This window comes from Martes martes (assembly GCF_963455335.1).
Source record: "Martes martes genome assembly, chromosome: 13".
Taxonomy (NCBI): domain Eukaryota; kingdom Metazoa; phylum Chordata; class Mammalia; order Carnivora; family Mustelidae; genus Martes; species Martes martes.
The window spans coordinates 27,512,569-27,537,327 of NC_137901.1; the positions used below are offsets into that span (position 1 = coordinate 27,512,569).

General features: G+C 43.5%; 1 protein-coding gene across 1 annotated transcript in view; it reads left to right on the plus strand.

Moving 5' to 3' along the window:
* PSTPIP2 (proline-serine-threonine phosphatase interacting protein 2) overlaps positions 1-24,759 on the plus strand; it is a 71,228-nt gene that overhangs the window by 40,296 nt on the left and 6,173 nt on the right. Inside the window, exons 3-13 of the mRNA XM_080822014.1 lie at positions 232-309; positions 4,758-4,792; positions 8,007-8,113; positions 12,532-12,594; positions 17,439-17,537; positions 18,104-18,149; positions 19,037-19,116; positions 21,554-21,652; positions 22,935-23,031; positions 23,147-23,228; positions 24,561-24,595. Coding sequence (XP_080678140.1) covers positions 232-309; positions 4,758-4,792; positions 8,007-8,113; positions 12,532-12,594; positions 17,439-17,537; positions 18,104-18,149; positions 19,037-19,116; positions 21,554-21,652; positions 22,935-23,031; positions 23,147-23,228; positions 24,561-24,595 — 821 coding nt within the window. The remainder of the gene's footprint in view (positions 1-231; positions 310-4,757; positions 4,793-8,006; positions 8,114-12,531; positions 12,595-17,438; positions 17,538-18,103; positions 18,150-19,036; positions 19,117-21,553; positions 21,653-22,934; positions 23,032-23,146; positions 23,229-24,560; positions 24,596-24,759) is intronic.

The following is a 24,759-nucleotide window of genomic DNA, read 5'->3' on the forward strand; positions in this document are numbered from 1 at the left end:
GTGTCTGGTTCTGCTGTGATGTCCATGCTGGTGACTTAGAGATGAAGGCCTACTGATCTTCTCACAGTTCTTCTGGTTGGGTAGAGGGAGTTCTGCCTTTTAGAGAATGGTGTTATGTCTGAGCTTCTCCTGTCAGAGGTGCAGTTTTGCCCTCGAGGGGAGTGCCATGTGTTTTAACTAAGAATCAACCCCAAGAAGGAAGGACTCAGAGCTCTCTCCTGTTTCCCTCAGGGCATCGATTGAGGAGAAGTATGGCAAAGACCTTCTCAACCTCTCCAGGAAGAAGCCGTGTGGACAGTCAGAGATCAAGTAGGTGCCACGCTTCCTTCTGGGTTCCTGATCAACCAGTACTACCGGGAGCCCCCATCGCTTCAGCAGACAGAGCTGGCCCGTGGGGTGACATGTGTTGGGTGAAAATAGTTTATAATTATTTCCCTCCCCCTTATTTCCATTTGTGAAAAATACAGAAAAATAGAAAGAAGGCTCGAATGAACTATGAAGCCACGACCCATTAGTAAAATCTTCTAGATTTAATTTGAAGTCTTTTTCTCTGTATCCTGTTTCCTAGGGAGGATTACATTAATTTTATACCAGACGTTTGATAGAGGGGTTTAGGCACGTGCGTGAATGCTGTTTGTGACAACTGTGAGAGATTGTCTTTGCGCCATTTTATGGTTCTCACCACTGATGGGAGGTTTCTGTATGAGGATTTATTTTTCCTCACTCACTGAATACAGATATGGCTTTAGAACACACTGCCTCTCATCTACAGGGCTGGTGGCTTCATGGGCAGTCATACAGGCTCCTGCATTGATATTTATCAAGCTCTTCAATATTTAGCGGAAGGAGTCTAATCCAAATTGATATATATTTTTAAAAATATTTATCTACTTATTTGAGAGAGAGGAAGTGAGAGAGCGAGCATTGGGGGAAGAGGCAGAGAGAGAATCTCAGGCAGACTCCCTGCTGAGCAGGGAGCCTGGTGCGGGGCTCAATCCCAGGACCCTGAGATGAAGCCCTGAGCCAAAACCAGGAGTCAGACGCTTAACAGACTGAGCCACCCAGGCGCCCTGATCCAAAATGATATTTATTATATTCATACACATTTGACCTCTAACTTAGCAGATTCATAGAGAGGCTCTGCATTATTCTCTCTGTTCTGTGACAAAAAGCAGGCAATGTTCCTTCTAAGAGTGTAGCTTGGAGAGAAAGATGCAATGGGGAATGATTCCTGGCAATGGTGTCTCCACGGTTGACATGGAAGGTTATTTAGGTGACTTCTGTTTCTGGTACCTCCAGGTTGATCTTTAGGAAGGGGCCCTGGGTAAGAGTGCAAGACTCTGTTTCTGCGTGGACTAGTTAGACTTTTCCATCTCCTGGACCACACTGAGAGACGCGGGTCTCTAAGGGGCTGCATTAGGGTTTAAGGCCAAAGCGCTTATTTAAAGGGTGGTAGGATATTTTCTCTTCCCACAAAGAAGAACCTAGAAAAAATATCCAGTGGAAAAAAGACAGTCTCTTCAATAAATGGTGCTGGGAAAACTGGACAGCTATATGTAGAAGAATGAAACTCGACCATTCTCTTACACCGTACACAAAGATAAACTTGAAATGGATAAAAGACCTCAACGTGAGACAGGAATCCATCAGAATCCTAGAGGAGAACATAGGCAGTAACCTCTTCGATATCAGCCACAGCAACTTCTTTGAAGATATGTCTCCAAAGGCAAAGGAAACAAAAGCGAAAATGAACTTTTGGGACTTCATCAAGATCAAAAGCTTCTGCACAGCAAAGGAAACAGTCAACAAAGCAAAGAGGCAACCCACGGAATGGGAGAAGATATTTGCAAATGACAGTACAGACAAAAGGTTGATATCCAGGATCTATAAAGAACTCCTCAAACTCAACACACACAAAACAGACAATCATATTAAAAAATGGGCAGAAGATATGAACAGACACTTCTCCAATGAAGACGTATAAATGGCTATCAGACACATGAAAAAATGTTCATCATCACTAGCCATCAGGGAGATTCAAATTAAAACCACATTGAGATACCACCTTATACCAGTTAGAATGGCTGAAATTAGCAAGACAGGAAACAACATGTGTTTGAGAGGATGTGGAGAAGGGGGAACCCTCTTACACTGTTGGTGGGAATGCAAGTTGGTGCAGCCACTTTGGAGAACAGTGTGGAGATTCCTCAAGAAATTAAAAATAGAGCTTCCCTATGACCCTGCAATTTCACTACTGGGTATTTACCCCAAAGATACAGATGTAGTGAAAAGAAGGGCCATCTGTACCCCAATGTTTATAGCAGCAATGGCCACGGTCGCCAAACTGTGGAAAGAACAAAGATGCCCTTCAACGGACGAATGGATAAGGAAGACGTGGTCCATATACACTGTGGAGTATTATGCCTCCATCAGAAAGAATGAATACCCAACTTTTGTAGCAACGTGGACGGGACTGGAAGAGATTATGCTGAGTGAAATAAGTCAAGTAGAGAGAGTCAATTATCATATGGTTTCACTTATTTGTGGAGCATAACAAATAACATGGAGGACAAGGGGAGATGGAGAGGAGAAGGGAGTTGAGGGAAATTGGAAGGGTGAACCATGAGAGACTATGGACTCTGAAAAACAACCTGAGGGTTTTGAAGGGGCGGGGGGTGGGAGATCGGAGGAACCAGGTGGTGGGTATTAGGGAGAGCATGGATTGCATGGAGCATTGGGTGTGGTGAAAAAACAATGAATACTGTTACGCTGAAAAGAAATAAAAAATTAAAAAAAGAAAAAAAAGAAGAAGAACCCTAGGGAAGAGAGGAGACGACATTGCTGGGCCACCATCCCCAAGGTTCCGATTCTGTCTCTGGATTGTCATCATGCCCTGAACAAGGGAAATAGCAATTAAGTGATGATATGAGGCAACAACGCTAATGACAAATGAAAGAGCTATTTGAACTGCCCTTTTAGTGGCCCTTCAGGTGGGAGAAAAATTTTACACCCTGGACAATTTATGGGTAAGGCAGGTTTCAGCTCCACGACTCCCCGTTGAGAAAGACTTCTGGTTGTACCTGCTGCCATATCCCTCTGCGTATCTCAGTAATTCCAGTAGTAAGTCTGTACTTCGTGAAGCTCATTCGTTCTTCTGGACCGCTGGCACATTTGTCCGATGGGATACTTTCTAGTACATTGTGTTCATATCATTAGATGGGTAAAGTGAATGGAGAATGTGCAGTTATGTTTTTCTGCTTGATGTCTTTGTAATAATTGGGAATATTTGTGTGAAAAAAAGCAGGGAGAAAGAAGAATCCTCTCTTTTGGGATAAATGAACAGCAAAAAGCGAAAGAGCTAGAAGATGTGGTCAGCTGGAAGAGACAAGGGTTTTTACTTTGCAAAGTCATAAAACTTGCTACACACATATATACATATAGGAAGTGATCCATGATCTTATGCTGTGGGGGCTGGGGGACGGTGAATTCACAAAGTTCCATTCCTACTTGGGGGGCCTGACTGAGCCCAGTGAGATCTGCTTCTATGAAGGCAGCATGAGTAAGAACATTCCCAGGGCCAAGTGACCTCAGAAGAAGGTTTACTTAAGAAGTATAGGATGGGGGGAAACTCAAACCACAGGCAAGGGGGTCTCCACAGGTGGAGGAACCATGGGCTATAAGAGGATGGGGGGAGATCAAGAGAAGGTGTGAAAAATGAGTCAGGGTCTTTCCCCACCAAAACCGTGAGGTAATAAATGTCTGTTGTTTTAAGCTGCTAAATTTGTGGTAATTTGTTATTCAGCAATGGAACACTAATGCAATGTGTTTAGTGTCTCCCCCATTAGAGCCTGAGGTCTGGGACCATGTCTGTCTTGTACCATTGAATCTTTAACATCTGCCACAACATGTGGCTCATAGTTTATGTTCAAGGAGCACATGGTTGATGAATGGAAATAGGGGGCAATCAGGAGCCAGAGTTTGAACCCTTCCTTTACTGGCTTGTATCCATATTTCTTATTTTTTTTTTTAGAGATTTTATTTATTTATTTGACAGACGGAGATCACAAGTAGGCAGAGAAGCAGGCAGAGAGAGAGAAGGAAGCAGGCTCCTCGCTGAGCAGAGAGCCCGACGCGGGGCTCGATCCCAAGACCCCGGGATCGTGACCTGAGCCGAAGGCAGAGGCTTTAACCCACTGAGCCACCCAGGCGCCCCTGTATCCATATTTCTAGTGATCATACCTTAAAGAAGGACCGGTATTCTTTTTTTTTTTTAATTTATTTATTTGACAGACAGAGATCACAAGTAGGCAGAGAGGCAGGCAGAGAGAGAGGAGGAAGCAGGCTCCCCGCTGAGCAGAGAGCCCGATGCGGGGCTTGATCCCAGGACCCTGAGATCATGACCTGAGCTGAAGGCAGAGGCCTTAACCCACTGAGCCATCCAGGTGCCCCAAGGACCGGTATTTTTTGAGAAAGGGACCATAACTCCTATAATACCATTGGGGGAAAGGAAGCATGAGGAATTTTGTCATCTTGCTCTACCCAGGTGGACAGTGGAGAAGCTTATGCCTGGGATTGAAAGAGAGTGAGAAAGAGGAAAGTGAACGGCCAAAGTCTTGATCCTTTGCGGTCTTCCCAAGCTCACAGGAAGAGTTGAGCTGGCAGGCCGTGAGATTCAGGCAGGGAGAAGCATGCGGTGGCATTATGAAATTGCAAAGCCGGTTTCCAGAACTGAAACTATACATGTGCTTGTTTTTTAGCACCCTGAAGCGGGCCCTGGAGGTCTTCAAGCAGCGTAAGTGATTCTCTAAACTGTGTTTGCTGGCCCTGGCAGGTGCTGAGTCTGTCTGTCCTAGAAGTGGGTTTTAATTTGAACAGCAATCTCATATTGGGTGAAAAAAAAATTAGAGCAGCTCCCAAGATGAGAAGGAGCTCTGCAGAGTTGAAAAGAGCAGGAGAACCCATCCTCCACACCCCCACATCGTGATGTGCATTTGAATCCCTTAGAGCAGCGGTTCTCACACTTGAAATCCAGGGCAAGACCCTGGCACTTTGGCCTTTAAGGGGTCCTGTCCAGTTCTATTTATTTACTTATTTGAGAAAGAGAGAACACAGCAGGGGAGGAGGGGCAGAGGGAGAGGGAGAAGCAGACACCCCGCTGAGCAGGGAGGCCCATCTCAGGACTCTGGGATCATGACCTGACTTGGAGGTAGATGCTTAACCTACTGAGCCACCCAGGTGTCCCCACTTCTTTTTTTTCTTTTCCTTTTTCTTTTTTTTTAAAGTAATCTCTACGCCCAACATGGGGTTTGAGTTCATGGTCGTGGATCAAGATCGAGAGTTGTACGCTCTACCAACTGACCAGCCAGGCGTCTCCCATTTCAGTTCTAATAGTCCCCAGGCCAATTCCCAGAAAGTGCCTTTAAGGCTTTCTGTTCTTCCCAATACCTGGTGCTTCCAAGCTAGCGATTTTAACATGACACTGTAGACATGATATGTGCTTAAAGTGTTTCTGTAGCTGGTTGACTGGTTCTAGATGTTTGTAAATATTAGCTAAATAGATATTCATCCTAACGTTTCCATAGAAGGTGTCTTCTTCCCTCTTTAACCACTAATAAATACATTTCTCCAGGTGGAAATCTTTTTTATGTTTCTTATTCCTTAGATACCCCACAGGCCTAAACATGTGGGCCAAGGGAGCTTCAGCCTAGGCTCGGTCTCTTAAGCCTATAAACTTGTTCATACTTAACTTATTTTCTTTTTCCCCCCAAAATAGTTTTATTTCCTTCTTATTAAAAAAAACCATACATTTATATATATTTGTCTTAAAAATTCAAACAAACAACTAACTAGTTAGACAACTATCAAGAAGATAGTGAACATTTCAACTTTCACGTTCTAGCAATAAACAATTATTGGTGAATGTGACTCCAGATGTTTTTATGCAATTAAAATTATACACGAATATGTCTATTCATATAAATAAATAGGATGATACTGTTTCAGTGGTACAGAATCTATGAGGTTAGGACATCCTAGATCCTATGTTTTAAAATCAATTTTGAAATAAAAATATCAATTTTTTTTAAAGATTTTATTTATTTATTTGACAGACAGAGATCATAAGTAGGCAGAGAGGCAGGCAGAGAGAGAGGAGGAAGCAGGCTCCCTGCTGAGCAGAGAGCCCGATGCGGGGCTTGATCCCAGGACCCCAGGATCATGACCTGAGCCGAAGGCAGAGGCTTTAACCCATTGAGCCACCCAGGTGCCCCTGTCTCTTCCATTCTTAAGCCCATCCGTTGAGTTTTTTTAAATCTCCATTAGTGTGTTTTTTTATTTCTAAAATTTCTGTTCAGTTCTTTTTTAATTTTTTTAAAATTTTATTTATTTATTTGAGAGAGAAAGCAGAAGCAGGAGGAGGGGCAGAGGGAGAAGGACAAGCAGACTCTGCTGAGCAGGGAGCCTATTGGGCCTCAGGACCCAAGATCATGACCTGAGACTAAGTCAGATGCTTAACCAACTGAGTCACTGAGGTTCCCCTGAAAATATCAATGTTTTAATCATGCTAGAAGTTTGGTAGGTTATCTCTCTAGACCTTTCTCTATGCATTTGTAATTCTCCTTCTCTTTCTTAAATTGCAGACACACACACACACACATAGACATGAGTTTTTGTATGAATGAGATCATACTATACCTAGCTCTCTACAATTTGTTTTTCTGAATATTATCTAAGCATCTTCCAATTTCAGTTCACATGGGTCTGCATTATTCTTTCACATTTGAAAGTTCTGAGGGGCACCTGGCTAGCTTGGTCAGTGGAGAATGTGACTCTTGATCTCACAGGATTGTGAGTTGAAGCTCCACACCGAGTATAGAGATTACTTAAAAATGAAATCTTCAAAAAAAAAAAGAAAGAAAGAAAGAAAGAAAATTTTGATCTTACAAAATGCCAGACTTCCTCCAGAAAGGTTGTACTGATTTTTCCTTCCACCAAAGGTGCTGTTTTTCCCCATGCTTGCCAAAATGAAGAATTTTCACACTTCAAAAAATTTCCCCAACTTAAAAGCAAAAAATTATATATTCTGGGGTTTCAAGTTTTACATTTCCTTCAATAGCTTTAAGGCTGAATACGTTTTCAAATGTTTATTGGCCATTTAGCCAATCTTTAAAAAAATGTCATGTTCTTTAAGCAGTTTTTTATAATGGAATATATATATATATTTATATATATATATTTCTTTTGAGTCATAAAAGTTCTTTTATATAGCTATTTACTCTCTTTTTATGTAAGTTACTAATATTTTTTCCAGTTTGTCAGGTATCTTCGAACTTCGTTCAAGGTTGTTTTGACACACACAAGTTTAAAATTTTTTCTTGGGTCAGATCTGTCAGTCTTTCTAGCTTTAATACCATGCTTCAATTAGTTTTCTTAGAACAAGTAAAAAAAGAATTTTGTTGTTGTTGTTGTTGTTATAAAGATAAGCCATGCTCATTGCAAAGATCTTAGAAAATAAGGGGAAGAAATCACGAGTCATCTTTCTATCTAGAAGTAACTATCGATAGTCAAAATTTTCACGTATGACCTTTCTCACAAATGCTCAGGCTCATGTTAGAGATAGAAAGACTATTAGAGTCATCTAATATGAAATAAGTATTGAATTTGAAATCGTAGGGGGTTTTATGATATCTTCTACCACATAAGCTCCATGAGCTGGGGCCTTGGCTGTTTTTCAGTCCAGCCCTGGGCACAGACTAGATGAGTGACAGCCAGTGGTAGGAGGATAAGCTAAAGGATTTCCTAGCTTTGGTCTTGGTGGTGGCCAAGGCAAGGCTGGGCACATGGAAGCACTCAATAAATGGTGACCGAGTGAAGTACGTTATTTTTAGCACTTGCTTCAGTATTTTGTGCATACGTTTTGTGTGGTTTTGTGTATTTGAATTCAGACTTATGTAGATCTTGTGTATTGTTTTTTGTTTTGTCTTGTTTTTTTAAAATTCTTTTTGCAGAAGTAGACAGTGTGGCCCAATGTCACATTCAGCTTGCCCAGACTCTAAGAGAAGAGGCCAGGAAGATGGAAGAATTCAGGGAAAAGCAAAAGCTACAACGGAAAAAGGTTGGATTTGTGTATGTGTGAAGAGGTTGCTTTTCCTGTGGCACAAAACTCCAGGCTTGTTTGTTCATCAGGCTCCTTGGCTCATTCCTGCCTTCGTGCAGCCATGCTCTTCTTTTAACCAACCTATGAGATTATTTATTGGGAAACCACATGGAGACCCAATCTAGATGTCACTGTGCCCATTTGAATCTGGGTCAGTTCTCTTCGAATTCTTGCAGAATTTAGGGGGCTGGCCTGCCTTCCTCTTCTTTTCATATCTGCTGCCACTATTCCGACTGTGACTGGCAAGGGGGAGCCCTCTGTCTTCAGTAGAATCTAGGGCATTGAACCCAGAGGGCTCCCAGATCACACTCCTCCTCTGGACAAGGCAGTAAGGGAAGGGTAAGACGTGGAAAAGACTCACATTCTCCCAGAGACCATCCAGTCCAAACACCTTATTTTATAAATAGGGAAACTGAGGCCCTGAGAAATGCAAGTCCTCTTTGTCTTCAAAGCAGGTGTACATAGACTCTTCTCCATTGATGGGATTTACTCTGTTGGGCTACATGGAAGGACACAGGAGTAAGCAAGAGTTAATAAAACTGGCAAACTTTTGAGAAGTTATAAGGATCAAGAAAGAAATCCAGTTTTATAATCGTAAAGCATTCCTTAGACTAGACCAGCCACTATCTCGACTCTCTTCTGTTTTGTTCCTAAATGACTTATATATCCAGGTTGGCCTGGCAGCCAAGAGGGGACCTTCAACATTTCTTTTTTATATCTGGCCTATAAGGTTGGAACCTCAGCTTCTCCTGGGGGGACATGCTCTTTCCTACTTGGCATCCAAAGATTTCTAGCCCGGTCTCCCAGACAGCTCTGCATGGACTTTTTGGAAATCCATCCTTATCCTGGCTCCTGGCCGTCTGAAGGTCATTGTCTGTAGTGTGTGTATCTAAAGAAACATCTAGTGGTTCAGGCCTACTCTACCTGTACATCAACCTCAGCAACGTTGCCTACGGCTCTAGGTCAGATTCTAATTCCAGCTTTTTTGGTGACTACTTGGCATTTGGAGTGGGTGACAGCATCTTAGGAGCCTGGCTGCCTTCATCTACGGTCATTCCCGAGCTGCTCTTAACAGCTGTGCCTCTTGTGAGGAAGGAAGGGTGGACACTAAATTGTAAGGAACACTGTACCCTGTGGTTTCATACATACTCATGCTTCATGTATCAGGTTTGAGAGGTGTATCTGGCCTCAGATATTTTTCAGAGCAGAAGTAATATGCATATTACACCCACCCATTGGATAGTCACACTGTTTTTGGCTAACAATGCCAGCCCTCCCCACCTACCTAGAGGAATAACCATTTTTCAGAAGCAAAAATGCCCTAGACAGTCAGAGTCTATGCATACATGATTTCCAGGAAGAGGAGCAGAGGGTCATTTCCTCATGGTTCTGAGTGCCTTTGGTGGCCTTGGTCACTTCAGGGAGCTTTCTGTTCATTTTGCAAGGCTTCTGAAACTTCCCTTCCTAACAAGTTACAAAGACCAAATTCTCGTAGCTCGAAGAGTATGTTCTGAATTCTGTTATGTAATAGAGGAGTCAGTGTTTGAGCCACTGCTGTCATCCCCGTTCCCTCTGTCCTGTGTGCTCTCTTGTGCAGAAGAGTGCCTTCTGAGCTTTCTTAGGGAAGCCCAAAATTTATTAATAAATTTGCAGTTACTTGTGTCACGATGGACTCTGGGTTGTACCACTTCTGTATTTAGATACATTTGTTTTTTCTTTTTTTTCTTTTTTTTTTTTAAAGATTTTATTTATTTATTTGACAGAGAGAGAGAGAGATCACAAGTAGGCAGAGCAGCAGGCAGAGACAGAAGGGAAGCAGGCTCCCTGCCGAGCAGAGAGCCCGATGTGGGGCTCGACCCCAGGACCCTGGGATCATGACCTAAGCCAAAGGCAGCTGCTTAACTGACTGAGCCACCCAGCATCCTCATCAGTTGGTTTGTTTTAGAAACTTGGGGAAGGGGAAGTGTGGGCAGAAGGGCTGATCAGACGTTAATGGTGTACTCACTTAGGCAACTAGATTTCTGCGGTGGTGAACAGTACAGACATAGTCAGCCTTCCCTCTGTGAGTGTAGAGCATGGCTAGAGACTGATGTGATATAGTCATCATGATAAAGCACAATGAACCTTAACTAGTAGGGAAGGTGCAGAGGCCACGTGAATGTACAGTGAGGACACCTGACCTCATCAGTGAGGCTGGGGAGGTCTCCTGGGGGGTGACCTTGAAGCTTGTCTCTTGAAGGGACAGCACATGGTCAAGGGCTCTCCTCTGGTGCCCACATTCTGTTCTATGTCTCAGCTAAGACTGGGATGATCATGGCGCCATGTTGTTCTGCCTGTGTAACGAGCCATCTCTGAAGAAAGGAACACTCTGGGTTGTACAGAGTGACCTGCTTTCTGAATGCAGTCTGAATGTAGACAGACAGACACACAGACCACTGAACAGCTCTTTCAATAATTTACCATAGGGTCGTTTGGGTCATTTATATATCTCTTCTTTCTTTCCCCTGCCCTCTCGCTTTTCCCTACCTTAGAACAGGGGTGATAGTTCTCGCACTACTTTGTGTTATCAATAACACAGCAGTTTGATTTCCACTGGGTTTGGCCTTAGAAGACTTGCCGTGACTAGGTCCCTCTGTAAGTGAATACAGACCTGAGGAGGCTTTAATCAAAGAGCAGGACTCGGTGTCACTGAATGACCTTAAGCAATATCACCTCTTGGGCCCTAGGGTCGCACCTGTCAGGTGAGAGCCAGACTGCCTCTCTAGGGTCCTGTCCAGATACAGATGCCAGGCATCCTCAAAGGCAGAGAAGAAGAGAAACGGAAATGTTCTGGCTAATTAATAAGACTTTGTAGCCATCTCAGTGGTGCCTGAAGCACATGTTATGTGCAAACTGGACACAAGAAGGCCTGGCTGGGGCCATAAACTATAAAATAGTAGCAGCTCCCAAACTGAAAGAATGGCAATGTGTATAATTTGGTCTGGGAAAAGATGGCAGACTAGACCAACATCGCTAACTGATCTGCTCCAGGGAAAATTAGAAACCATTAACAAATAAATCCAGTTCCTCCTCCTGGCAGAGGTACATGGGCACTCATATGAACCTCACAGCTTCCTGTCTGTGATGGCAAGGACCTTTCCATGAGTCTTTGCATGCGGGGCTCATGTCTGTTCTCTGGGCCTTCACGTCTTCACTCTTACCAGATGCATAGCCACCTCTTGATCCCTTGATTTCTGCTGGGCTAGAAGATGACTCCTCTGTTCTCTGAAGACCCCTTGCCCACTCCTGACCCCCCAGCCTGGTGAATTTCATGTATTACACAAAATTTATATTTGAAGTGAGACCATGCCTAACATTCCATCCAGATATCTTGAAATTTGTGTTGGTAACAGACAAAAATTCAACTTTCCAGAAGAAAGAGACATCACATTTGAATATCATTTTCAATATCACTATTTTGCATTGTTCCATTTTGTACAAGAGCAATGCCATAGCTCATTTGGAATGATTGCATCTCTTAGTCTTTTATGTAACCATTTGGCTTTATAGAGCTATCATAAGGGATCGTGGTAGGTTAGGGTAGTGATTAGGAACAAGGGCACAGGAGTCAGTCTGCCCAAATCCCAACTCCACTACTTGCGTGGCTAAGTTAATACTCCTCAGTTTACTGTCAAGAAAACGGAGACAAGGGTATTCACAGTCACTGGGATGCATGGAAACTGCTTAGTACATGATACTACCTGGTAAATGGGAGCTTCTGTTATGTCTGACATGCATTTTTATTATTTGCTGCATTGTTTTGAGCAATGAAAGTATTAACATCACAGCCACAACAAAGAAATTGCTCCCAGTTGAACTCAGCAGAGTACTTTACCTTTCCTGGATTAGATGGGGTTAAAGAAAACACCTTCTTTAGCTGTTCTACAAACATATCTTCTCTTCATTCTGCCTGGGTTCCTTGCTGGTTAAGGGTGTGCCATTGATGTAGCCAACATAGGTTTACAGACCAAAGACCCCTTTTTAAAAAGGAATGATGCCTTAACAAGAGTTTTAAAATCCTTCTTGAAACCTAAGGTCCTTGATTCCAGATTTATTGAGGAGACTGCTCCAGGGATCAGCAATTCTCCGAGGCGGCTGGTGGCTGCCCCCATTCAAAGGCGGGCCTCACCATTACCCAGCCACAAGACCAGGGGCAGGTGCTTTAGCCTCTGCTGCAGTTTCCTCGCTTGTACAATGGGGGGAATAAATAGCGTGTCGACCTTCCAGGGTGTGTGAGAACTAAGTGAGATGGTCCACATCGAACCCTTAGTCCTCAAGTAAACTGGTATTAACGGTAATTTGGTTTTTTATTAATAGTGCTTGTCCTCTCTTCACAGACAGAGATTTTAATGGATGCTGCCCATAAACAAAAAAGCCTACAGTTCAAGAAAACTATGGATGTGAGTCTCACTTTATTTTTTTATTTATGTATTTATTTTTAAAAGATTTTATTTATTTATTTGAAAGAGAGAACGTGCACAGGTGAGGGGAGGGGCAGAGGGAGAGGGACCAGCAGACTCCCTGCTGAGTACGGAGCCCGAGGATGACCCAGGGCTCGAGCCCAGAAACCTGAGATCATGACCTGAGCTGAAACATGGAGTTGGACGCCGAACAAACTATGCCACTCAGGCAACCCCTAGGCTCGCTTTATTGCCTCCTTTTCGGCAAGGTGACATTTTGTGAAATCCTGTGCTGTGTATAAGCATATTCCTGAAAATAACATTTCAATAATATTAATCAGTACAGTGGTTTGGGAAAACAACCTTTAGAAGTTTGACTTTCCTTCTTTTTCAGGCCTTGGAAAGACTGAGGATGAAACTAGATAGAGGAAACAAAATAACAGTGCCTTTCTGGTAACCTGGGAAGGTCATTTAAATATTTCAGGCCAAGACACAAAAGCATCTATACCCCATGATGCCATTTGTCTTGTTGGATTTGAGCTTTTTCTCTGTCACTGTTTTGAATATGGATTTCTTACCTATTTTACTGAGTGACTCCTTCCTGTTTCAAGATCTGAAAACTGTAAAAGCCTTCCTTAAATAATTTATTTAAAAAAACACTTAATGAGACAGAGCTAAGACAGATTGCTTAGCACCCTCCCTCTAGCTTTTGTGAGTCTGTTCAATTGGGACTGTGAACTCTGGTTTTGAAACATCTGTGATGCCTTTGAAACATCATTGTATTCTCAGACGGTGACATGCTGTCTGGTAAACCCAGTTACAAAAGAAAATGTCGCCATGTTGGTGGCATGTGTGGTTTGTTCTGCATATTCTTTTTTTTTTTTTTTAAGATTTTATCTATTTGAGGGGTGCCTGGGTGGCTCAGTGGGTTAAGCTCTGCCTTCGGCTCAGGTCATGATCCCAGGGTCCTAGGATTTGAGCCCCACATCGGGCTCTCTGCTCAGCGGGAGCCTGCTTCCCTTCCTCTCTCTCTGCCTGCCTCTCTGCCTACTTGTGATCTCTGTCTGTCAAATAAATAAATAAAATCTTAAAAAAAGATTTCATCTATTTGAGAAAGAGAGGAATCACAAGCAGGGAGAAGGGCAGAAGGAGAGAGTGAGGGAGAAGAGGCTCCCCACTGAACAGGGAGCCAGACCTTGGGCTGGATCCCAGGACCCTGGAAGCCGAAGGGAGATGCTTAAGTGACTGAGCCATCCAGGTACCCTGTTCTGCATCAGTCTTCCCCGTGATGCACAATACCTCAAAAGCCACTGATGAATAAGAAGTGATGTTAGTGTAAATTCCAGAAATGGCGATGGACAATAAATCATCGTTCCCAGCACTTTTATGTTTTGAGTGGTCTTGGGTGAGCTTTCTCACAATTGAAGAGAAAGCCTTAGTGAAATACACGTTCTCAACTCTGTCTTCTACCTACATGGAGAGCCATATCAGTGTTAAAACTTTTGCTTCAACTGTCAAAAATGATTTAGAAAACTCAAAGAAAAAGGAAGACTATTGTATTTACTTTTTTTTTTTTTTTTTTTTTGCTGAGTGTGTCCTTTTTTCCTCTTAATGTTCCAAGGTTCTTCTTTATAGTTTCCTTTTGCTTAGAGAACTTCTTTTTTTTTTTTTTTTGTTTAAAATTTTTTTTTTTAATTTATTTATTTGTTAGAGAGAGAACGAGCGAGCACAGGCAGACAGAGTGGTAGGCAGAGGCAGAAGCAGACTCCCCGCCAGCAAGGAGCCCGATGTGGGACCTGATCCCAGGACGCTGGGATCATGACCTGAGCCGAAGGTAGCCGCTTAACCAACTGAGCCACCCAGGCGTCCCGAGAACTTCTTTTTTAAGTAGGCTCCACGCCCAGTGTGGGGCTTGAACTCATGACCCTGAGATCAAGCGGCACATGCTCTGCCATCTGAGCCAGCCAAGCGCCCCCAGAGAATTTCCTTTAGCCATTCTACAGAACAGTCTGCTAGCAACAAACACTCTGAGTTTCTCTTCATCTGAGAATGTCTTTTTTTTTTTTTTTGGAAGATTTTATTTATTTATTTGACAGAGAGAAAGATCACAAGTAGGCGGAGAGGCAGGCAGAGAGAGAGGAAGGGAAGCAGGCTCCCTGCTGAGCAGAGAGCCTGATGTGGGGCTTGATCCTAGGACCCCGAGATCATGACCTGAGCTGAAGGCAGAGGCTTACCCACTGAGCCACCCAGGCACCCCATCTGAGAATGTCTTGATTCCCCCTTCAGTGTTAAAAGCTATTTTCACTGGATATAGGATTGTGTGTTGATGGTTCTTTTCTATCAGTATTTGAAAATGGGCTACTTCCTTGTGGCCTCTGTGGTTTCTGATAAGAAAGCTGCTGTAATTTGAATTGGTTTTCCCTTATAGATAAGGTGTCTTTCTTTCTTTCTTTTTTTTTTAAGTTTTTAGAAGTTCACCTGTGTGTTTTTGACATGGATTTCTTTGGGCTTATTTTGTTTGGGGTTTGATCAACTTCTTGAATCCATGGGTTTACATCTTCTGCCAAATTTCAGAAGTTTTCAGCTATTTATTTCTCCAAGTGCTTTCACAGCTCACCTTCCTCTTCTCGGGTTGCAAGGACATGAGCGTTAGATCTTCTGTTACGGTGCCAAAGGGCCATGAGGCTCTATTTTTCTGTTGTTCAGATTAGGTAATTTCTATTGTTCTATCCTCCACTTTACTGACTCCTAGATATTTTATTTGTTTATTTGACAGAGAGAGAGAGATCGCAAGTAGGCAGAGGGGCAGACGGGGGCGGTGGGAAGCAGGCTCCCTGATGAGCAGAGAGCCTGATGCAAGTCTCCATCCCAGGACCCTGAGATCATGACCTGAGCCAAAGGCAGAGGCTTAACCCACTGAGCCACCCAGGTACCCCTGTCTCTTCCATTCTTAAGCCCATCCATTGAGTTTTTAAAATCTCCATTAGTATGTTTTTTTAGTTCTAAAATTTCTGTTCAGTTCTTCTTCTTCTTCTTTTTTTTTTTTTTTTAAGATTTTGTTTATTTACTTGACAGAGAGAGAGATCACAAGTAGGCATAGAGAGAGAGAGAGGAGGAAGCAGGCTCCCTTCTGAGCAGAGAGCCTGATGCGGGACTCGATCCCAGGAGATCATGGCCTGACCCGAAGGCAGAGGCTTAACCCACTGAGCTACCCAGGTGCCCCAGTTCTTTTTTTTATTTATCTTTTTAAATTTTTATTTATTTATTTGAGAGAGAAAGCAGAAGCAGGAGGAGGGGCAGAGGGAGAGGGACAATCAGACTCTCTGCTGAGCAGGGAGCCCAGTGGGCCTCAGGACCCAAGGTCATGACCTGAGACAAAGTCAGATGCTTCACTGACTGAGCCACCCAGGCGCCCCACCGTTTGGTTCTTCTTTTGATCTTCTCTGCCTTTGCTGCGCTTTTCTATTTCTTTGCCGAGACCACCTATTTTTTTCATTTATTTTAAATGTGTTTGTCACTCTCCCTCTAGTATTAGAAAAGGTGAGGCATATTGTCTAAGCTTGGTGTTGGTGAGAGTGAGGAAATTTACTCCATATACTGCTGGTGGGAGTTTCAGTTGGTGTGGTCATTTTGGAAGGAAGTTGGTCATATACATACTCTTTTACCAAACAATTACACTTCTAGGAATTTGACCTGTGTAGATAAATTCATACTACCCAAAATAAAATCAGCATATTTTTATGTTATAAAAACATGGTAAAGAAGATAAATGTCCACCAATAGAGAGATAGTTAAAATTCTGGGGTGTGTGTGTGTGTGTGTGTGTGTGTGTGTGTGTATTTACAATCATTTAAGTGTTCGGATACAGGGCTCATGCTTGATAATAGAGAAATGTCTCACATATTGTTACAAAGGAAAATTATTGCATGAATATCTCATGTGCTTTAATTATGAAAGATTAGGACATTTCTATGTGTGTGTAGCACATACAGGGAATTATATGGCTGTTTACTGAAAGGTCAGCCCCAACCGAATTGCAGAGGCTGCCAAGAAATGCAAGAAGACGTGCATTATTTGATGAGCACAAACCATCCCTGCAAAGGAGTCTTCGTTCTTAGTCAAGCGGTTTTTGGGGGTCAACATTTTTATTAATTAGCTGATTTGCAACTTTATTTGTTCAAACAAAGTTAAGACTTTGCTTTTAGTAGTTGAAACAGAAAATGCTCTGATCCACTAGCTATAGTTTGAGAACTGTTTTTACACTCATGGTAGTAATAATGGCCCACAATAGACCATGGCCTACTTTCAGACTAGCTAAAATGGTTCTTTAAATCAAAAAGGAACATGGCTATGCCTACGTGCCAGAATCGATGGGATTGGTGCCCTCCCCACTGTCACTTGCTAGGGAGGGCACCTTGGGATACTGAGGCATAATTATGATTACCACAGCCAAGTGATCACATCTAAGTTCCGAGGCTTGGGTTACATATTTGCTCGATTTCACACCTTATGGTTACATACTTACCTTGATTTTGCCTATTTCAAATCCCACCTTTTGTTTCTGTCAGTTTTTGAAGCTCCCGTACTTTGTGTTTGCCAAATAGGAGTGATTACTTCCTTGATCAGGTTGCTACCCCATGCAGAGTTTAGAAAAGGGCTGGAGAGACCTTCCAAAAAAAGATTGGAAAGAGTGTTTGCCCTCAGAGTGCCCACCATCGAGTGGTGACCTCAGTGCTGATCCGAGCGCCCTGTGCTTTGCTGGGTCCAGTGGGCTGGCATGGCTGCTTTGCAGGGTTCCATTCTGCTCACCTGTTTTGGTCCTCTTTTGGCTTCTAACAACAAAGGCAAAGAAGATATACGAGCAGAAATGCCGAGACAAAGATGAGGCAGAGCAGGCTGTCCACCGGAGCGCCAACCTGGTAAACCCGAAGCAACAAGAAAAGGTACATGGGAGAGCCAGCGGCCTGAAAAAGCTGAGATTTATGCATCTGAAACTGAATCCAGTTAATAATCTTCATTAAAAATGGAGCTGCTTTCTAAGTCCCTGACAATATCTTCCTCCGAGCCACTAGGATCCTCTGACCCAGAAATTCCCTTGTCACGATTTTCGGGTTCAGGAAGAGCTAGAGAAGTGTTGCCAGGGGAAAGGAGTGGGGTGATAACAAGTTGGGGAGGGGGGTTTTGGTTTTTTTTTTTTCCATCTTTCTTCAAAACTCAAGTATTCTTTATAGCCCGGCCGCCTCCTGATTCAGTGTATTATCTATTTTATGTAATCTGAATAGAAGATTGTCAGCAACCAGAGGCCAGGGGTATGTCTTTAGGAAAACAGAGGGCAAGATGCTCTGTGGCTGTTGCCCAATGGTGATAAGATTAGGGGGCAGGTTGAACGATTTGCTGAGAGAAACACGGGTAAGACGTGGGCTACACTGTTCTCTTCGCAGTCATTGTAAGTCTGGTTGGCCTGTGGAAGTCTGGCCCAGCATTTCTCCTCTGTCCTTTGTCCTCACAGCTTTTTGTGAAACTGGCAACTTCGAAGACTGCAGTAGAAGACTCGGGTGAGGGGCTGCTCCTGGGGATGGGGGAGGGTTTTTGTGGGGCTGGCATTCCACGGACTCTGTCTGGAAAGGTAGTGTTATAGACCACACAATCATTTATAGACAGACAGTGGGATTACCGAGCAATCTGGAGGGAAGGAAGGAGAGAAAGAGGGGGAGAGGGTATATCAGAACCTGGGAAAGTGAGAGGAAGCAACTGGGGCAGAAGTTTCTGTCCCAACACCCCCACTTAGGTCTTGAGCCTGACTTGTAACTGAATGGTGGAGAAGGTGGTGTTGGGCACAGGGTGGGTGTGGGAGGGAGTGTGATGGGGCAGCTTCTTTGAAATCAGGTGCTCACGCATTGGGAACATCTCTCTTAAAAGCCAATTTCGGCCTTACTAACTCTTGCTATGAAGGGAATAGGCAAGTTGGGAGGCCTTGTCATGGCTGAAATCTGAGATCCAAACCAGGTGTTTGCAAAGCTTTCTAATCCCAGAGTACCCTGCAGGAGACAAGACACTCATGACCGTGGCCACTTAGGAAGCGTCTAAATCCAAAACCAAAGTAACTTGACAGTTCTCTCCCCCGCACCTCTCCCTGGATCATTTTCCTAAAAATGGGAAGGAAGCTACTGAGGCTGAATTAGCCAAAGAGAACCCTATCTGACGTTCCTGCCAGGCTCCTCTCTTGACCCTTTCTTGCTACTTGCTTGGTTTAATGTCTAAAAAGAAAGTACTTGAGTCACAAAGATATTACGAGAATGAGAGATGGACGTGGCCTTCCAGTGTTCAGAGCTCCGGGGTCCGTGAGAGCTCAGTGCTACTCCATCGGGGCAGGTGGGGCAGTGGGTCTGCGCGGCCAGGTCCAGTCCGGTTTCTGAAGCCAGGCCCCTTCCCTGCATTGCAGACAAGACATACATGATGCACGTCAGCGCCCTGGACAAGATCCGCGAAGACTGGCAGAGCGAGCACATCAAGGCCTGCGAGGTACGGGAACAACGGGCAGCTGCTTGGGAGGGGGTGGGTTTTCCTCCCAGAACCTGGGGAGTCCGCCCTGGCAGAAACGCACCCTCCCTTTATTAGAGGACCCCAAGTCTCATAGAATTGCTTGAGGGCTAATTAGAAATCAAGAAATTTCAGTGGAGGAGGGAAGGAGCCGGAGGGTTTCCCCCCAGACCTCATCTTTCTCCCACGTCCCAGCCCTGACTGTTGTGTCCGATGCTGCCCCAGGACCTCCTTTCGTGTTCGGTTAGCACAGACACGCCATAGCTGAATCAGGGGAGGGGTGATGACGTCATTATCTTTCCAGAGCCTCACCTGAACCTGCTGTCGGATAAAGAGAACGCAGGCAGTAGGCGAACAGGCTTTAGAAGTTTCTACTCTTGTTACATCTTTGATTTCATCATTACCCCTGCTTCGTTTTTAGCACATGACCTCACAATTTCCCTGAGAAAATAAAGACATAATCTTTTTCTTACCAGTGGTTCTCAAAGTGAAGTCCCAGGATCCGTAGCATCAGCATCCCCTGGGAATCTGTTAGAGATGCAGATTCTCAGACCTACTGAACAGAAACGGTTGGAGTTGGCTCAGCCTTGTGTTACTAAGTTCTCAGGTGATTCTTATGCAAATTCGAGCATGAGAACTACTGATCTCCACCCTCCTCCCTTCCTTTTCTCCTGTTAGTTGAAAAGGGGCTACCCCGGCCCTATCAAGAGCCTGTCCTGCCAGCTGGGCTCAAGATGCCATCACCCCGCTGTCCTTCCCTTGTGCCTGTGCACAGCCTTTAATGTGAACTTCTGCTCTTGTCATCCGCATAACTCCGCTCATTCTTGGTTTTAGAACCTACTGGATGTTGTGTCCCGTTTGCTACCTTCTCCTCTCTTCATAGCCAGGCTTCTTGAAGGAGTTGTCCTCACATCCTCATTGCCCTTTGCCTTTCCTAGCCTGCTGTGTCTGGGGACCCCCCTGCCCACCCCTACCCGCTCAGGGCTGCTCACTTGAGGAACTGGAGGTCTCCATGGTTTGAGGTCCAGCAGGCCTTTGCACTTCCTGATCTTATTTGATTTATATATACTCTCTAGTACTGTGGGTCACTATCCCCCTCCCAAAACACTCTTTTCTGTTTTACATCCTTGATTCCACACTCCCTTGGAAAAACCTAGACCCCTTTTTTAAGGTTTAAAAAAATGCAAAGCAGTATCATATACATTTTATGGACACACATGTATTTTTAAAGCCTGCATGGGAATGATAAAATTTAGGAGAATGGTTATCTGTGGGGAAGGAGAAGGTGATGGAAATTGGGGAAAGCACACAAGGGCCTTCAACAGAATCAGAGGCAAATATGGCCAAAATTGTTGACCAAGCGAGGTGGTTGATATGTGGGTATTCATTACAGTGCTCCCTATGATTCTTTCTTTGCACAATATTCTGTAATAAAAATAATAACAAATTTTAGTATTTACATGCTACATAAATACAAAATATACTAAGTATACTAAATAAATACTAAATAATAAATAAAACCTAAAATATACACTACGTATAAATCCTAAAAGGTTTGCAGGTGAAATAATGTATTTCCTTCAAAATACTCTGGGGAGTAGTTGAGTTGGTGGGCATATGATAAAACAGAATTGGGTGTGAGTTGATAAATGTTTAAGCTGGTGATGGGTACATGGGCATTCAGTAGACCATTCTCTCTTGTGGATGTGTGAAGATTTACATTATAAGAACTTTCAAAATGTAATAGTGTTGCATTAAAAAATACATTAACATAGAATATTCCCTGATGAATCAAATAGCATCCACTTTCTAGAATAATAGCTTTTTCCAAAAGTTGGTATTTGTTTATATCCCACTTTTTCCAAAAGTTGGTATTTGTTTATATCCAAAAAAACCTCCCCACTATTGTTCAGGGAGGGACTTTTCGAAAGAACTTTTTTGTTAAAGAAATTTTCAAAAATACGCGGAGATAGAAGGCAAGTGCAGGTTCTTCCATGTTCTCATGAACCGGCTTCAACAATTGTGACCATCTTGCCATGTGAATTCCATCATAGGGACAGGGCAAAGGTTTGAATTGGAGGCTCTGGCAAGCTGCCAGGTGGAGATACCCATTAGGCAGTTGGAAATGTGAGCTGGAATTCAGGTTAGAACCTTGCTCTCTGGGTTCCTCATTACCTCTTACCTTCAGAACTATATCCCATCCTGCTTGTGTGAATACCATATGAAAATACCATTTGCCATTTGTGTTCTTTGCCTGCGATAAGGGTAGATGAGTTTCCTCTATGGTGAGGGTAATATCCTAAACGGGGCAATAATCTTACCGATAATGAGGGTTGATACTGTTTCTTAAGTCGTAGCCAGTCTAGACAAATGTCCTCTCTCTCTGCCTATGTATGGACATGTAGTTATGTTTCTGTAGATGTTTGAAGCTCAAGAATGTGAACGAATAAACTTCTTTCGGAACGCATTGTGGTTACACATGAATCAGCTGTCGCAACAGTGTGTCACAAGCGATGACGTAAGTCAAAAGTGTCCACGGAAGAGTCATTAGAGTGGAAGGGACCATAGATATTTATTAGTCTACCCTCTCATTTGAGAGAGGTACAGTGACTTGCCCAAGGCCACACAGTGAGCTGATAGGCCCAAATAAACATCAAACTGCCTGACCCCTTTGCTTTGCTACCATGACTTTCTCTTGAAGGAATTCAGAGTTAGGGCAGGGAGCAGAGAAGGGAGACCCAAATGCAGTTTTTTTTTTTTTTTTAAGATTTTTATTTGTTTATTTGAGAGAAAGAGAGACAGAGTGTGCACAAGCAGGAAGAGGGGTAGAGGGCCGGGGAGAAGCGGGCTCCCTGCCCAGGACCCTGAGATCATGACCGGAGCCAAAGACACTTAACCAACTGAGCCACCCAGGCGCCCCCCAAATGCAGTTTAATTTATGGATGACAGAGAAGTCACAGCGTGACTGTGAGTCCCAGAGTGTCACTCCAGGACAGGTCCAAGTGCTAGCAGACTGACCCTTGCCCAGGCTAATGATCACATCAGGGCTCAAGATTTACTTCAACAGTATTCCCAAGGTCAATGCCCACGTTTACCTTGGGCACAGCAATCTTTATGGGATTCTCAGACCTCAGAGGGATTAGAATTCAAATTATCACTACCTTCTTTGCTAAGAAATAGTCACCCTCACTTAGATGGGACAGTCACTTTAGTAGAACAACTAAACACCTAGAAGACCTATAGAATAGACTAGAACTTCTTCCAGGTTAATGCATTTTCTTTGCATTTGTGTGTGGCATTAGTTTTGGTATCTATTTCCTTTGGCCATTGGTATTTTTTTTTTAAACCCTCTTCCTGGCAAGGTTTTTATGCTGCCACAGAGATACATTTCTCACCATCTTTAAAACAATTTTAACACCGGATATGCATCAGAGAAATCCCTATATATGAGTGACATAAAAAGAGACTTGGGGATGTCTCTTTTTCTTTTTTAAAACAAAATTTGGGAGATTCAGCCATTCATCAAATCTGTTTTAATAAACTGTGTCATAATTATCACTGACATACCTCTAGGTTGATTTATCTTTTTTTTTTTTTAAAGATTTTATTTAATTATTTGTCAGAGAAAGAGAGAGTGCACAGCAGGGGGAGGGGTAGATGGAGAGGGAGCAGACTCCCCGCTGAGTGGGGAGCCCAATGCGGGACTCCATCCCAGAACTTTGGGATCATGACCCAAGCCTAAGGCAGACGCTTAACTGACTGAGCCACCCAGGTGTCCTGATTTATCTTCTTTTTGTTAGATGTATGAAGAAGTCCGTAAGAGCTTGGAAGCATGCAGCATTGAGAAGGACATTGCATTTTTTGTGAACCACCGAAAAACTGGACAGACCCCACCAGGTGACTGGAGTGGCCAGGTTGTGGGGTTATTTCAGCATTTCTATGAGTCTTCTGCATCACGTGTTGAGAATGGAAGACACCTGCATCTTAATATTTTGTTTCTTCATTCCCCTAGCACCCATCATGTATGAGAATTTCTACTGCCCCCAGAAGAATACAGCCTCACAGGGAAAGGCCCTGGGGCCTAACTTAGCAAGGTAAAAAGCAGCTACCTTTCACATGAAGAAAAATACTTTTTTTTTTTTTTTTAGATTTTATTTATTTATTTGACAGACAGAGATCCCAAGTAGGCAGAGAGACAGGCAGAGAGAGGAGGAAGCAGGCTCCCCGCTGAGCAGAGAGCCTGATGCGGGGCTCGATCCCAGGACCCTGGGATCATGACCTGAGCCGAAGGCAGAGGCTTTAACCCACTGAGCCACCCAGGTGCCCCGAAGAAAAATACTTTTAATAAATGTTGTTATTGTCAGTGTTCTAAGAGGTATTAGAATTGGAACACATCTACCACTGCATTTGCTCAGTGAGGTTGCTAGATTTGGGCAAGTAACATTTTTAGGACAAATGCTCAGTGAATTTTACCAGTCATAGTTTAAGGAGGGCTATATTACGCTTGAGTGTGATTATTGTTACTCACATACAAATCCTATCTTTTTTATAGCTTGTGGAAAGCAAGAGTCAGCAGGCTCTGGCCCCCTATGAGTCAACTCTGACCAGCCTCTATTGGTAGGGCCCAAGAGTAAAGAGTAGTTTTTACATTTTTAAATGGCTGAAAAAGAAGAAAAGGATACTGTTTTGTGACATGTGAAAATTACACGAAGTACAGATGTCAATGCTCATATAAAGTTTTATTGGAACCCGACCATGCACATTTGTTTACATTTTGTCCACAACTGGTTTTGCATTTGAGTTGACAGAGTTCTAAGAAGGTTGTCCTCATGGCCAACAAAGCCTAAATCATTTACTCTCTGGCCCTTTGCAGAACGAGTCTGCTGCCCCAGCTATAAAGGATCCTGACAGAAGAAAAACTTCTGTTTCACACAGTCAGTTTCACGTCGAAGCTGCTAATTTTCCATTTCAGTTTTTTAAAAGCGAAGGGAATATTTGAGGGGGCATTGCCAGGCACTCATCAATACTTAAGAATGCCAGGCTCTGTTCAGAACAGTTCATGGGAATTAGCTCATTTCATCCTCACGGTGAGGGGGGAGCTGCTTGTATTTTCCATCTTACATGTGGACATGCTGAGGTACACAGAGGTCAGGAAACCACACGCTCACAGCAGAGATTTTCCTCCTGTCCGTCTGGGGTGTGGGGGCAGGGCCCTGTACATCCTGCCCGCAGCATAATAGAGTGTTGGCAGCCTAGATTCCAGTGGGTCGGTGGTGGTGTAGGTGTTTTCCTTCATCTGAACTCTCCTTGACTCTCCAGAACAGAAACCAGGTCTGATTAGAGGGCTGTATGCTTGTGGTGTGCAGTCAAGAATTAGAAAAATAATAAGAACTCATCTGAAAGACTTTGGTTTTCACTTCCTACAGGAGAGGACCTCTCCCAGTTCCTAGAAGTACACCAGGTATGACATCGAGAAAGATCTTTTGAAATGCTTATGTCATGTTTTCTCTCTCTCTTTTTTTTTCCCTGAAGATTTTATTTATTTATTTGAGAGAGACCATGCATGAGCAGGGGCAGAGGGAGAAGCAGACTCCCCGCTGAGTGTAGAGTTCCACATAGGGCTCG